Source organism: Thunnus albacares, chromosome 9 (genome assembly GCF_914725855.1).
Source record: "Thunnus albacares chromosome 9, fThuAlb1.1, whole genome shotgun sequence".
Classification (NCBI taxonomy): domain Eukaryota; kingdom Metazoa; phylum Chordata; class Actinopteri; order Scombriformes; family Scombridae; genus Thunnus; species Thunnus albacares.
Genome location: NC_058114.1, coordinates 21,597,102 through 21,611,512, shown reverse-complemented (window position 1 = coordinate 21,611,512; position 14,411 = coordinate 21,597,102). Strand labels below are relative to the sequence as shown.

Below are 14,411 nucleotides of genomic sequence, written 5' to 3'. Positions count from 1 at the left end.
AAAGAAATTGCCCCTCCCCTAAGAAAATGACCAGAATTCAAGCCCCAACAGCCACCCATGATTGCCCAGAGCCCACTGTGCTTCATCTTAAAACCCATGATCAAGAAATGAGCATTCATATGCTAGTGCATGAACTGGATGTCTGTGCTGTTCTGGACAGTGGAGCACGGAAAAGTGTGTTGCCTCTGCACCATTATAATGCTATTCACCCAGATGCCCGTCCCCCACTTCAGCCGTCAGTTGTAAAGACTCTGCTAGGTGTTGGGCCCGGAGATGTTCCTGTGATGGGGGAGGCCCACATCCCTGTTCAGATCAATAACCGGCAGGTGAGCGTGCATTTCCTGGTTGCTGACATTGCCAGTGACGAGGCCCTCCTGGGCCACCCTTTTCTCACCCAAGCCCAAGCACACCTGGACTTTGGAAACCACCGCATTGTACTGTTCGGTGAGGAAGTGCCATACTTCCACACCCTAAGCAAACCAAAGACACATGCAGTGAGAGTGGCCCGGACTGTGGTACTGGAGGCTGGGCGGGAGTATGTGGTAAGAGGCCAGACCCGCATTAGAGAACCTGTAAAGGGGGAGATGATGCTAAGCCCCACCAAAGGTTTTGTTGAGAAACATAGAGTGCTAGTTGCCCGTGTCCTGGTGGAGTCACACCCCTTTAAAGCTGTACCCCTACGCATCTGTAATCCGGGCAATACAGCTGTAACCCTCAAAAAGGGGGCCATCGCAGGGTTCCTCCAACCTGCAAAAGCCCTGCAGCCTGACACCACCACAGCCAAGCCAGAGCAGCCAGAACATCCCACCGTTCCCCAGCACCTGCAGGAGCTTTACAACCAGAGTTCAGCTGAGCTCAACAAAGAGGAGCAGCTCCAGCTAGCTCAGCTACTGTGCACCTATGACAGTGTGTTCTCAACTGGACCCATTGACCTTGGCCGCACGTCCCTGGTGCAGCACGACATTGTGACTCAGCCAGGTGTCCCAGTTAAGCAGCCACCGCGCCGGATGGCGGGGGAGAAACTACAGGATGCTGACCAACAAATACAGCAGAGCCTGGAGGCTGGACTGGCCCGTTGTAGCCACAGCAGTTGGGCTTCACCCATAGTGATGGTACGTAAAAAAGACGGGACGTACCGCCTCTGCATAGACTACAGGGCCCTAAATGACTGTACCATTAAAGATGCTTACCCACTGCCCCGCATCCAAGACACCCTTGACACTCTCTCCACCGCCAGATGGTTCAGCACGCTGGATCTTGCCTCTGGCTACTGGCAGGTTGAACTGACCCCCAGAGCTCGCCGAGCGGCAGCCTTCTGCACCAGGAGTGGACTCTTTGAATGGAATGTCATGCCATTCGGACTGTGCAATGCTCCGGCGACATTCCAACGGCTGATGGACCGTGTCTTAGCCGGTATGCAGTGGGAGACCTGTCTAGTCTACTTGGACGACATCATTGTGCTGGGCCGGGATGTGCCAGAAATGTTGCAGCGACTTGGCCAGGTTTTCCACAGGCTGCACCAAGCTAACCTGAAACTCAAACCTGCTAAATGCTGCCTCTTCCGTCGTCAAGTAGCCTACCTGGGTCATATTGTCTCGGCAGATGGTGTTGTTACTGACCCCTCCAAAGTCCAGAAGGTGCAGGAGTGGCCCACACCGAAGTCCATCCAGGAGATTCGTCAGTTCATCGGCCTGGCATCATACTATCGCCGATTTGTAAAAGACTTTGCTACTGTGGCAGAGCCCCTCCATGCCCTGACCAAGAAGTACGCCCGTTTCCAATGGACAACTGAATGCCAGGAGGCGTTCGACAGACTTAAGCACCTGCTAACCACCACACCAGTCCTGGGTTACCCATTAGACCAGGGTAGCATGATACTGGACACTGATGCAAGCAATGTCGGCATCGGTGCCGTTCTGTCACAAGTACAGCAGGGCAGGGAGCGTGTGCTGGCCTATGGGAGTCGCAAACTGTCTAAAGCTGAACAGAACTACTGTACCACACGGCGGGAACTTCTGGCTGTGGTGGAGTTCACATCACATTTCCGGCAGTACCTCCTGGGGCGTCCTTTCATCGTGCGCACTGACCATAGCAGTCTCCGGTGGCTGACAAAAATGAAGGAGCCAGAAGGACAGCTCGCCAGATGGCTGGAGAGACTCGGCGAGTACGACTTTGAGATCATCCATCGCCCTGGCCGGCTGCACAACAACGCAGACAGCCTCTCCAGGAAGCCGTGTCACCAGAACTGTCCATGTAAACTGCCGGGCCCCGCCCCTCCTCCAGCAAACATCAGGCACCAAGCTGTGCAGTGTGAGTTGGACTCTGACATCAACCAGGCGGTGCAGAGTCCAGTGGGGGTAGAGAGACATCCAGCCGTGACAACAGTGACTCCAGTGGGGGTAGAGGAAACCTTACACACAGACATGGACAATTTAAAGCCCCCTGAGAGAATCTATCTCACTAGGACCAGGGAGACTGCACTGTTTCCTGGCTGGTCCCTGGAAGAGCTGCAACAGGCCCAGGAGGCTGACCCAGACATTGCGCCTATCAGGGCATGGAGGGAGGCCAGTGGCGAGCGTCCCTCATGGAATACAGTCTCCCCACACAGTCCAGCCACAAAGGCCTATTGGAGCCAGTGGAAGCGGCTCTACGTCCGAGATGGAATACTAGTCAGGCGGTTCTATTGTCTGGATGACACCCAGTACTATCCACAGGCGGTGCTGCCACGCACCTTCCAGCCTGACGTCATGAGGCAGATGCATGAGGGACCAGTTGGTGGACATTTTGGTGTGGAGCGCACTGTGGCACGGCTGCAGACTCGATACTACTGGTACCGAATGAGAGAGGATGTTGCCCTCTGGTGCCACACTTGCACCAGCTGTGCGTCCAAAGCCAGGCCCCTTAAGGCACCACAGGCCCCCATGGGAACCGTCAGGGTGGGAGCCCCAATGGAGCGTGTCGCCTTGGACATTATGGGGCCACTGAATGAGACAGAGCGCAAGAACCGTTATGTGCTCGTGATACAGGACTATTTCACAAAATGGGTGGAAGCCTTCCCCTTACCCAATGACCAGGCAGTAACTGTGGCTGAAGTGCTGGCCTCTGAGTGGGTGTGTCGCTATGGGGCACCACAGATGTTGCACAGCGACCAGGGTCGGAACTTTGAGTCAGAAGTGTTCCAGAAAATGTGCACACTGTTCGATATTGAGAAAACACACACCACGCCCTTTCGACCTCAGTCTGATGGCCAAGTAGAAAGGTTTAATGCCACCCTGCAAAAGATTTTGGCCACAACAGCGGAGCGCTGTCACTGGGACTGGGACCTCATGATCCCCTATGCTGTCATGGCCTACAGAGCGACAAGGCACAGTTCCACTGGATTCACCCCCAACTTCATGATGTTTGGCCGGGAAGTGAGTGAGCCGGTAGACCTCGTAACCGGCTTGCCCCCTGACTCTGAAACCGCCCCCTCTGCTCCTGAGTATGTTCAACGCCTCCGTGAGCGGCTGGAGCTGGCGCATCAAATCGCCAGGGATGCACTCGGTGAATCCGTGAAACGTGCAAAGAGGCAGTATGATAAGAACTGCTGCCACACACAGTATCAGGTCAGAGATGCGGTGTGGTATCTCATCAAGGGCACAAAGAAGGCCAAGAACAGGGTCAGGAAGTTCCTCCCATCATATGAAGGCCCCTTCTTCATCCTAGGGCAGCTGGATGACCTAGTGTATCGCATCCAGAAAGGCCCAAGAACCAAAGTGAAAGTGGTTCACCATGATCAGCTGAAGCCCTATCGCAGCCGCGAGCTGATGGACAACACCTGGGCCATGGAGCAGGCTCAGGGCTGGGCACCGGTGGAGGTGTCACCTCCAGCCTTGGACACGGATTCTGCAGACCCAGACCTGGAGCTCTCTGGCCTCTTCTCCAACGCGGACACGGAGGAGACCTCCGGCAACACTCCACCAGATCCAGCAGGGCACACCCCTGCATCTGCTACCCCCCCCCCCCCCCCTCAAACCTTCCTCACCCGGACTTTCCTTCCCCCAGGGACTTTCAGGATAGTGGGGGTGGAGAGGTGGGTCGTCGTCATCGAAGACCAAGCCGCCGTCGTAGGCCCCCGGCCAGGTATGGTGAGTGGGTGGCTCATTAAGGACAGTTGATGGACAGTTCCGAGGGTTAAAGGACAATTCCCAGTGTTAAGAGAAAAAGAATGAGGGGAAATGTCATGTACTGTTTGCTACTGTTGGAGCTAATTGTTATTTTATATGTTTACTACATTTATAAAAAAAAAAAAAAGAAACTTGAGGAGTAATTGTTTGATAATAATTATCCACTGTGATACAACTGTATTTTTCTGTTAAGGGAACACCTTTATGCAGTGAAGTTAGTTTCATATACTCCCGGTCGCCGTTTAGGGCTCAGATAAGTTCATGCCTGGGTAGTAAGTGTTATTAATGTCTCTTCCAGAGTTTATTATGCTAGGCTGTGATGTGTGCACCCTATAAGAAAGACTGCTACATGTTCATATTTGCACTGAGAAACTGCACCTGTCGCTAGTTCCCTCCTACAATGGACTGTAAATATGCTGGTTACATTGGATCCTTTCAGATGGACTCTTTACAAATGAGGACTGTATACCTGTAAAAGAAAAAAAAAAATGTTGATGTGTATCATTGTGCTGGAGTGGAATTATGGGGTAATGCCATCCAGAGTGGGGGTAGTGTTATACGAGTGGCGTAGTCTCTTTAAGAAATAGCCCAGTGCATAGGAAGTGCGCATGACGCATGCGTGTGGTCGAGCGAGAGCGAGAGAGAGAGCGTGTGTGACTGTGTTAGGGGCGACCGGAGCAGAGAGAGAGAGCGTGTGTGACTGTGTTAGGGGCGACCGGAGCAGAGAGAGAGAGTTAAGTCAGCAGTTAGCTGTGACAGTAATAGTACAGTGTATGTACAGTTCGAGCTGTTCTGACAGAGAATAAATGCTGCAACTCCTCAGATTGAAGCTGAGTTCCCGTTTCTTGCTTGCTACCTGTTGATAAAGTGGAGGGGGTTAACCCCGAAGTTAGCGGTGACTTCGGCCCTGGAGCAGTAAACTAAGTCTTCCCTGTGCTTCCCGACCACGGTCTGGACGCTGAAGCAGGAAAGGTTAACACAATCTACAAGCCTCCTTCTGAGCAAAAATGTATTTAAAAGCTAATATGTCTGAAGCTAATATGAAGCTTCAGCTGTCCAAATCAGTCACATCAAGTAGATTTGTAGATTTGATTTATTGATTGGGACAGTGTGCAGTTTTAAACATTAAAGATGCACTGCACCGGAGTTGGCTCGAAGCTAACTCTAGCTAGATATCTTTCGACATTACAGTCTTTTTAGGGCCAAAGTTCATCTTTTTGTTACTACTGTAACGTGAGGGTTCGATAGGTAGTAATTTGACACTCTTCATAAGCCCACTTACATTGGGCCCTCCCCCAAGAAAATTTGATGTTATTTGACTAAAAACTATGCATTTTCACACATGTATCATTATAATATCTATTCTATCTGTGTCATAAAAAATAATATTCATAAAACAATGGTAAAACAGGCTTGTAGTAAATGGATTTAAACTGTGATTTTCTCATCCTCCCATAGTCAGGCTGTAGCCACTAGACAGCTGTAGGGACGGCTATGGTTAGAATTTTATCTTTATTATTTTCAGCATCTAAAGATAACGTAACCAACAGCTTTCATCATGTTTATGTCAACAGGTGTTAGCCCCTTGGGGGTGTTACGGCCCCCTGTTGAGAAATGCTATCCTGGGGGGAATATCTCAAAACATGGGAAAACAAAAACAAAACTATCTGAGTTAGAAAATATGTTCATTTTTTCTTCATCAGACAATTGAATTTGTACAGTTGTCATGGAGATGATTTGTAATAATATAACAATAATAACATTTATTTATATAGCACTTATCAAAACCAGAGATTACAGTCTCTGTTATCTGAACTTTCTTGTCAAACTGGCATTTCCAAGGTCAAGAATGAAGCTGCAAGCTCAATATGTTTTGTAATTTGATTAAAATGACCATTTGACTTGCTTTAGGATATGTTAAGTTGAGTCTAAAAGGCAGACTACATCCTAATCTTTCTGATCTATAATGGTGACGCAGCTGGTGATAAGGGCATTATAGTACAATAGGTTAGATTAGTTCAGAAATAGGAACAGAAAATGCCTATCATGAACCACTCCTTTTTTAGTTGTCTTTTGAGTAGACAAGAGGTGCGACATCCAACATATCAGTCCCATCAAGCAGCAGGTAGGTTAATATTTTGCTTTTGAATGTTATTGTACTATTATAAAAAGTGTTCCAGTGTAACATGTCATTAAGTGTATCTTCCTTAAGTATCTGTACACAAAAAGACCTTTATCATTATTTCATTACCTTTTTTGTTTTCAGACAAACAGAACCTAAAGTTACATACTTCTCCTATATTTCTTTTCTAGCTTCAGCGATGAATGAGTCTAACCTCACATTTTACTATGATGTTGACTATGATGATGAAGTCTGTGAAAAAGGTGAAGTGGTCAGATTTGGAACCATTACCATTCCTGTTTTCTTCTCTGTGGTGATCACACTAAGCCTCACTGGGAACATCCTCGTCCTTGTAATCCTGGCTTTGTACGAAAACCTCAAGTCTCTCACCAACATTTTCATCCTCAATCTGGCTGTCTCTGACCTCGTTTTCACCACCGGTCTCCCCTTCTGGGCCATTTACCACATCTGGGGTTGGTTGTTCTCAGAGATTATCTGCAAAATTGTGACTTTTGTCTTCCTCACCGGCTTCTACAGCAGCATTCTCTTCCTGACCATCATGACGGTCTACAGGTATGTGGCTGTGGTCCACCCTCTCTCTGGCCTGAGGACACAGAAACTCAGCACTGGGATTTATTTGTCATTCCTCCTGTGGATAATCAGCATCGGAGCAGCCATGCCTTCCTTGCTCTACATCACCGTCATCGAAGTCCCCCACAAGGAAAATCACACCATGGGCTGTGAATATGGCAGTCCCCTGCTCAGAAGCATTAGCATCTTCCAACAAAACGGTTTCTTCTTACTTGCTTTTGTTGTGATGGCTTTCTGCTACATTAAAATATTGGGGAGAATCGCAAGAACAAGATCACACACAAAGAACAGAGCGGTCAAATTAGTCTTCTGTATTGTGGCTGTGTTCTTCCTGGGCTGGGTGCCGTACAACGTAATGATCTTTCTGAAGATGTTGGCCGACCATTTGGTTGCACCATTTGATTGTGAAATAAGTATCCAGCTCGACTATGCATTCCATGTGTGCCGGCTCATTGCTTTCTCCCACTGCTGCCTCAATCCTGTCTTTTATGCATTTGTTGGTGTGAAGTTTAGGAGTCATTTGAAGTCAATGCTGCACCGAATGTTCAGTCGTCAAAGTCCAGTTGATCAACAACCAGTTAGAACGCAAGCCCTCGTCTCACAAGGATCAATGTACTAGTTGCTAGTTAAAAAAATACTAAATCCATTGAGCATTTGGTAAAATCACTTTAATTTCTGCAAAAATATATATAGGAACTGGTTCATATTTTGCAGCTTGTAAGCAAGCTGCACTCAACATTCAAATCAGGCTTTGCGCTGTTTATTTTTACATGCATGTGTGTCTTTTGTAAACATTTTGTAATAGGATGTGATTTGTATAGGATGTGACTGTTATATAGATTTAATTACCGCAGGCCACACACAGGGAGATAGATAACACAATTGTTGAGCAAAGCCATTACAACAGGTATAAAGGCAATGTCATTTGAACATGGACCAAAACATTTTATGCAATAACTCATATGCTGTGAAAATGTCATACAATACAATGAGAATGCTGAAAACAGATGAAAAGTTCCATGAGGGAAGGCTGTGTTTGTTGAAATACTGTTTCTGCTTTATCACAATGTATTTAATATCTTTGCCTACACTGCCATTTTACCAAAATAAACAATATAAAAATAACTACAGGATCTAAGTCTAAATAAACAAATTACCAGTTATATCAAATTACTGTCAATGATGGAAGGAACAACAGAGTTCAGACAAATGCTAGCACTAAATCACAGCAGAAGTTATCTCACGGCACTTTTCATATAGAACTAGTCTATGTGGTTTGTCCACATTGCCGTATCTAGCTGTCCAAGATGGCGGAACTGTTCAACCAATTATATTTAGGGATACGACAGTGACTGGTCATGGATGTATTTGTGTCCATGGATGTATAAAGAGAACCTTCTTGAGCCTTTTAATGGTACCACCCAGTAAAAAAAGAACTGGGAAAAGGGAAAAAGTTTTGAGATTTCCTAGTTATGTTTTTTATTTTTTAATTATGATGTCAATAGTAAAAGTGCATCTCAATCATGTTAAATGTCTATTGACAGCAAATGTGCATTTCCAACAATCTGTGTATATTTGTATATATTAAAGATACATAAAGACACTTTTTATTATGCATTTTTTTTTCTATGGACAAGATCAATGTGTAAAACACACTAAACAAAATATTTTACATGCAAAATAAACATACATTTAAATATTAGTAAATAAAACAACTAAATGTCATGAAAACAACAAAAGGTCAATTAATATATGGTGTAGAGCTAAGTCAGACTTGTTCATCTGTGTGTTGTGATGCAGCAGCACAACTGTTTTTTGTTTGTTTTTTTTAGGCAGTGGACCCTTGTCAGGTTTGGGTTGCAGAAAGCATTGCTGGTTTTACCTCACTGACCACTGTGTTTTCATTGACACCATTTCAAAATGGCCAAAAACAATCATACTGATATGATTCTGTCAACAATTAATGGAATAACATAACTTTATTAAAGCAAAATAAAGAGTGATGATGCTTTCACAGGTGTTTTTTTTTACATTACAGCAGCAGCTAGTTAATAAAAAATGTTTTAAAATACTGTTAAAATCATGAGATTTATATTCATACATATCAATACCAAAATGTATGTTTGGCCATTAGAATAGGCAGCTTAACTAGGAGCACATACATGTTTTATATTACCTTACTTTAAAAGGCAAATAGCAAATTTTCCAATGTCTGTAAGTATTTATTTTGAATTTAAAATATTTTGATTTGAGGTATTCATTCATTCATTATTGTTTATTATTATTATTATTATTTTTCTTTCACTCTGAATGACATTAATATTCATAATTTTGCTGAGTCAGATTTTCCTGGCACAATTAATATATAAATCCAGGTGTTTTTTTGGTGTTTTTCTGCATTGATCCAACATAGTGCAGCAACACCTCATACGCTGTGGATGTGGGGTCTCTCCGAAGAGGCCAGTTTACTGTGCTATCTGAACAACTTTATTAAAAGTAAAACCCAGCAGCCACTCAAATAACAGTGAACCTGCTTCTTGTAACAGGCCTCTGGACATGGAGGAATATACACCTAGTAAAAAAAAGGAAGCTGTATCCTATTGGGAAAGAAATGAACTGTGAGAATTTTGTCTTAAAGATACTGTAAGACATCAATTTTTCCTCACTTTCATAGAGATTCCAAGATTATTGTGTAGCATCTTAACTTGGGTGCCACATACAAGCAATTTATTTTAAGGTAAGAAAGAAGAGTTTTTACTATCATTATATATTTTATTGTATGTGCCAAGGAGGTCTTAAAACAGCAGAAATCCAGGTTTGAATATGAATGAAACACTGAGAGAGCTCTTATTGTAAAGATCTAGTTTTACTTAAATTATACCTAATTTCCAAAAGATACACACATTTTATATGTTGAGTGAGAGTCCTGGTGTTGGCTCTGTAATTCAGCACATTGTATTTGCAATAAAACAATGGCTTTAACGTTAAAGTGCTGACTTTCATCCGTATTGGGTGAACAGTGTGGGAATTGTAGCCTTGTCATTGTCAAAAAATTGGGGGACCGTGTATAATGATGTTAACACGCTGAAACACCCTTAAGGCTGTAACACTTTGAATTCATTCACTCTGTCTTTAAAGCCAATGTGCTAAAGTACAGAGCCATGACTATCAAAAAATGTATCTCTATCCACATATAGTAAACAGATACTTTTGGTAACAGTGCATCAGTTGATTATCAATGTGACAGAGTTTCAGATCAAAGTCATCAATCTTCAGTGACGAAGTTGAGTGTTGATGTGTTATTCAGTGTTGATGAAGAATGCTGAAAAAGACAGATCTGGTTTATGGTATTTACAGATGGTATTACACATTATTGTTTCCAGATGTGGATGTGGATTCTGCTTGCCCTTAATATCATCACAAAGGCTAATGGGTATTCAAGCAGTAAACAGTTCAAACAGTCAGATTGTGACTCAATGGCGCCACGTCATGCCAGAAATGGACAAAATTTTGCTCCTCAGACCACTGAATGTCCCTTTAAGGTTGACTATACACATGGCAAAGAGGAAGAGCCTATTACAGATATACAAACTGTTGGTTCCTTTTTTCTGAAAGCCTATTACAGGTATACAAACTGTTGGTTCCTTTTTTCTGAAAGCCTATTACAGGTATACAAACTGTTGGTTCCTTTTTTCTGAAAGCTAGTTTGTCACTATAGATCTTTGTTGCAGTGGTCCTTTACTAAGTGAGTGATTGTGATTATCTCTGTCTCTATTTTTCTGTCCTTCCATTTCTGCTCTGATGAATCTTCAAACCATTTTCCAGTTTTCCTCAGCAGCAAAACAAACATAAAGTTAAGGGGATTTATGCTGCAGGCTCGAAATAAAGACGAGGTAGACAAAGGCCAACCTGTTGGAAAATTTATTGTGCTTGACTATAAGATTCAGCTCCTCATGTGCATTGATTTAAAAGTAAGTAGCCATCCCATTTGATCATTGTTAGAGGAAGTAAATGCATTGAATTGATAAATTCAATATTTATGTTTTACATGTCCATTTTAGTCAACAAATTTTAATGAACTACAAGAGGACACCTTATCAAGCTGTCTTAATGGATGTGATGTCTCGTTATGTTTTGTAACTCTGCTCAGGACTAAGCTGTTAGTCAAAAAAACAATGCTGGCAAGACTTTTCTCAAAGTTAACTGGACTGCGGAGGGAGAAGTAGGAGACATCAATTTCAGGTTGTATTTTCAAGTATCCATACACTTTGATTAATTTCAGCAATGTTCCCTGACCTTTATAAGACTTTGTGTGTTGATAACACTATTACAGTTGCCAATAGTCAAGAATACAACTGACCTGCTTCAGTTTTATTTAATATTAAATGTGGAGCCGTTGTACTAATGTCTGTGCCTGTCTGATATGTTTCAGGGCAACATTTGTTGCATTTTATGGGGACCAGTGGACATGGATGTCAGTTTACCTCAGTTTACTCAGTTTACTACAAGTACTACAAAACCAAGCACTACAACAAGTACTACAACAAGTACTACAAAGCCAAATACTACAAGTACTACAAAGCCAAGTATTACAAGTACTACAACAAATATTACAAAGCCAAGTACTACAGCAAGTACTACAAAACCAAGTACTACAACAAGTACTACAGCAAGTACCATAAAGCCAAGTACTACAAGTGCTACAAAACCAAGTACTACAACAAATATTACAAAGCCAAATACTACAACAAGTACTACAAAACCAAGTACTACAACAAGTACTACAGCAAGTACCATAAAGCCAAGTACTACAAAACCAAGTACTACAACAAGTATTACAAAGCCAAGTACTACAGCAAGTACTACAAATCCAAGTACTCCAACAAGTACCATAAAGCCAAGTACTACAAGTACTACAAAACCAAGTACTACAACAAGTATTACAAAGCCAAGTACTACAGCAAGTTCTGCAAAGCCAAATACTACAAGTACTACAAAGCCAAGTACTACAAATACTACAAAACTAAGTACTGCAACAAGTATTACAAAGCCAAGTACTACAGCAAGTACTACAAATCCAAGTACTCCAACAAGTACCATAAAGCCAAGTACTACAAGTACTACAAAGCCAAGTACTACAGCAAGTACTACAAAGCCAAGTACTACAAGTACTACAAAACCAAGTCCTCCAGATAATCCAGACAAATTGCAATTGAAAAAAGCAATTGATTTGAAGTGTACACCCACACCCATATGCATGGTAAGGGGGGAAACAAAAGTGAAATTGATTGAGTTTTTTTGACATTATGCGGAAATCTCTACATAAATACATGAACATCAGCTATTTTATTCACACAACTGCTCCTTGTTTCTCTTAGATCCATCTTCTGCATGTAGCTGTAGCTACTTCTCTGACTGCCTTCCACAGTATTTTGACAATGGTAAGGTATTTATATTCATGCTGATGGATGCCATGACACAATAGTCCTACTAAAGCTGTAGCATGGTGAGACACTCTTGTCATACAAAAAGATTAATTTTCTCTCTCTCTAGCTCCCCTCAGGCAAAGCCCCATATATCCATATTCAGCCCCTCTTCTCAGTGTCAAAATAAGGTAAGGCATGAGTTTGTAAGGCTATTGTTGTCATAGTGACATATCTCAACAACTATTGGATGGATTGCCTTGTAATTTTGTACACACAATTATGTCCCCCTTAGGATAGATCATCCTGACTTTGGTGATCCCCTTGACCTTTCCTCTAGTGCTACCACGAGGTTGCTATTTGTGGTTTTTAGTGACATGTACCCATAATTACTGCTAATGACGGTCAACATATCAGTTTGTCCAATACTTTGGTTTATGACCAAATCCTGCAAAACTAATTTAATTCCTACCAGCCTTAGCTGTATTTTGTGTTATGTGTTAATTATCAAATGTCACCACACTAACATACTAAACTAAGATGCTGAACATATAGTAAACATTAGTCAAGTCATTGCGAGCATGTTAGCATGTTGATGTTAGCATTTTGTTCAAAGCATCACTGTGCCCATACTGCTTCAAAAAAATCATATGTGGCTATAGATGTCTTGATTATTAATTATGTCCAGGGACAAGCAGCACAAATAAGCATAGACTATAAATGCTATGTGACATTTCTTGGTTCACTGAATATCCTACATGTTTATGTAACTGTACCTTTATAAACAAATGAATATTTCTTATTGAGGTTTATGAAAATAATTGTTATTTCTTTTGCAGGTGTTAGAAATGTATTGCTCTTTGCTTTGCACAGTTGTTGAAATATTGGCCTTGGTCTTGTTTTCTGTGGGGGCTTCCTTTAAAGTGAGTAATAAGTGCTGTTCAGCACTTCTCTATATTCACTTCTCCACATCTACTGTGTGTGTGTCTAGATTTCTAACTACTCTAAGGGGTATTTTACTGTGAGTGTATATGTCTGTATGTGTGTCTCCTTGCGTGTGTTTAGGTCATTCTCGTTGCTCTTGTGTGTGTGGTGATAATGATTGATCTCATAGAGCTGGCCTGTCTGCCAATCAGACCCAGTCATGAACTGTGAGTTTAACGGCTCTTCTGCTACCTGAATAAAGGAAAGACTTGCTACATTTCTTATAGCTGAAATACTAAATCTATAAACATAGATGGTATAAAAAGGATACATATCGAGCACTCTCTCTCTCTCTCTCTCAAGACATACATTTGCCCTTGCGTTCCAGGATAAAGTTGAGTCATTCAAATGAAACTACAGTACATAAACAGATCATAGATCAGTCTGTGTTGGTTCACTGACCTCATGACTGTTTGCTTGTTTGTACTTAAGCCTGGTATATCTCATGAAAATACTCATACTGTAGTTCAGTGTGTAAGGATGAATAAAAGCGATCCATATGAAATCAGAGACATAATTTACTTAATTCTGAAAACATAAAAAGTTTTACTATAAGTTCAAATGTATGTTATTCTTTTATTTTAAACTACTTTTACATGAGTGCAAAATTAGACTAAAATGAGTTGCTGCTGACATTTTTCTTTTCAAATGTCTTCATTTCTAAACTTCCCATGATGAAGTTTACCCACTTTTAATTCTGGACTAAAACAACTTCAATATCACCTACATGGACAAAACATAATATATATTGTATAATAGATATTGTTTAGCTTTGATGTTTTGTGCTCCAAAAGATACATTTGCATGTACAAGTCAAACTCATGCACAACAAAAACAGAAAGGGGTTGAAAACCAGGCTGAATTGTTAATGTGTATAACACAGTTGTATATCATGTTAACAAGTACTTACATAACTTCACACCTCATTAGGCCATTGAATACATATTTGAACTCAGTTGCTTCTGAATTGAAATTCCTCATTCAGTTAAATTTGTGTCTACAGCACAAGAATATCTCATCTGTATGTCTTTTGAAGTAAACAACCTTTGACTGGGTGCAGGTTCAAGTAGATGACTAGCCCAAATACTAAAACTCTGCCAAGTTGTCACGCCTATTAACAGATTA

General features: G+C 42.2%; 1 protein-coding gene across 1 annotated transcript; it reads left to right on the top strand.

Moving 5' to 3' along the window:
* The first annotated feature begins 5,906 nt into the window (after positions 1–5,906).
* Positions 5,907–8,529, top strand: LOC122989628 (chemokine XC receptor 1-like). Its single transcript, XM_044362634.1, has 2 exons — positions 5,907–6,291; positions 6,480–8,529. Exons 1-2 carry the CDS (start codon positions 6,204–6,206, stop codon positions 7,496–7,498), a joined length of 1,107 nt encoding a protein of 368 aa, XP_044218569.1. The 5' UTR covers positions 5,907–6,203; the 3' UTR covers positions 7,499–8,529.
* The last annotated feature ends 5,882 nt before the right edge of the window (positions 8,530–14,411 follow it).

Coding starts and splice junctions, on each gene's coding strand:
- LOC122989628 (XM_044362634.1), top strand. CDS start 6,204: ATGCCTATCATGAACCACTCCTTTTTTAGTTGTCTTTTGAGTAGACAA. Junction 6,292..6,479: donor TCAGTCCCATCAAGCAGCAG/GTAGGTTAATAT, acceptor TTTCTTTTCTAG/CTTCAGCGATGAATGAGTCT.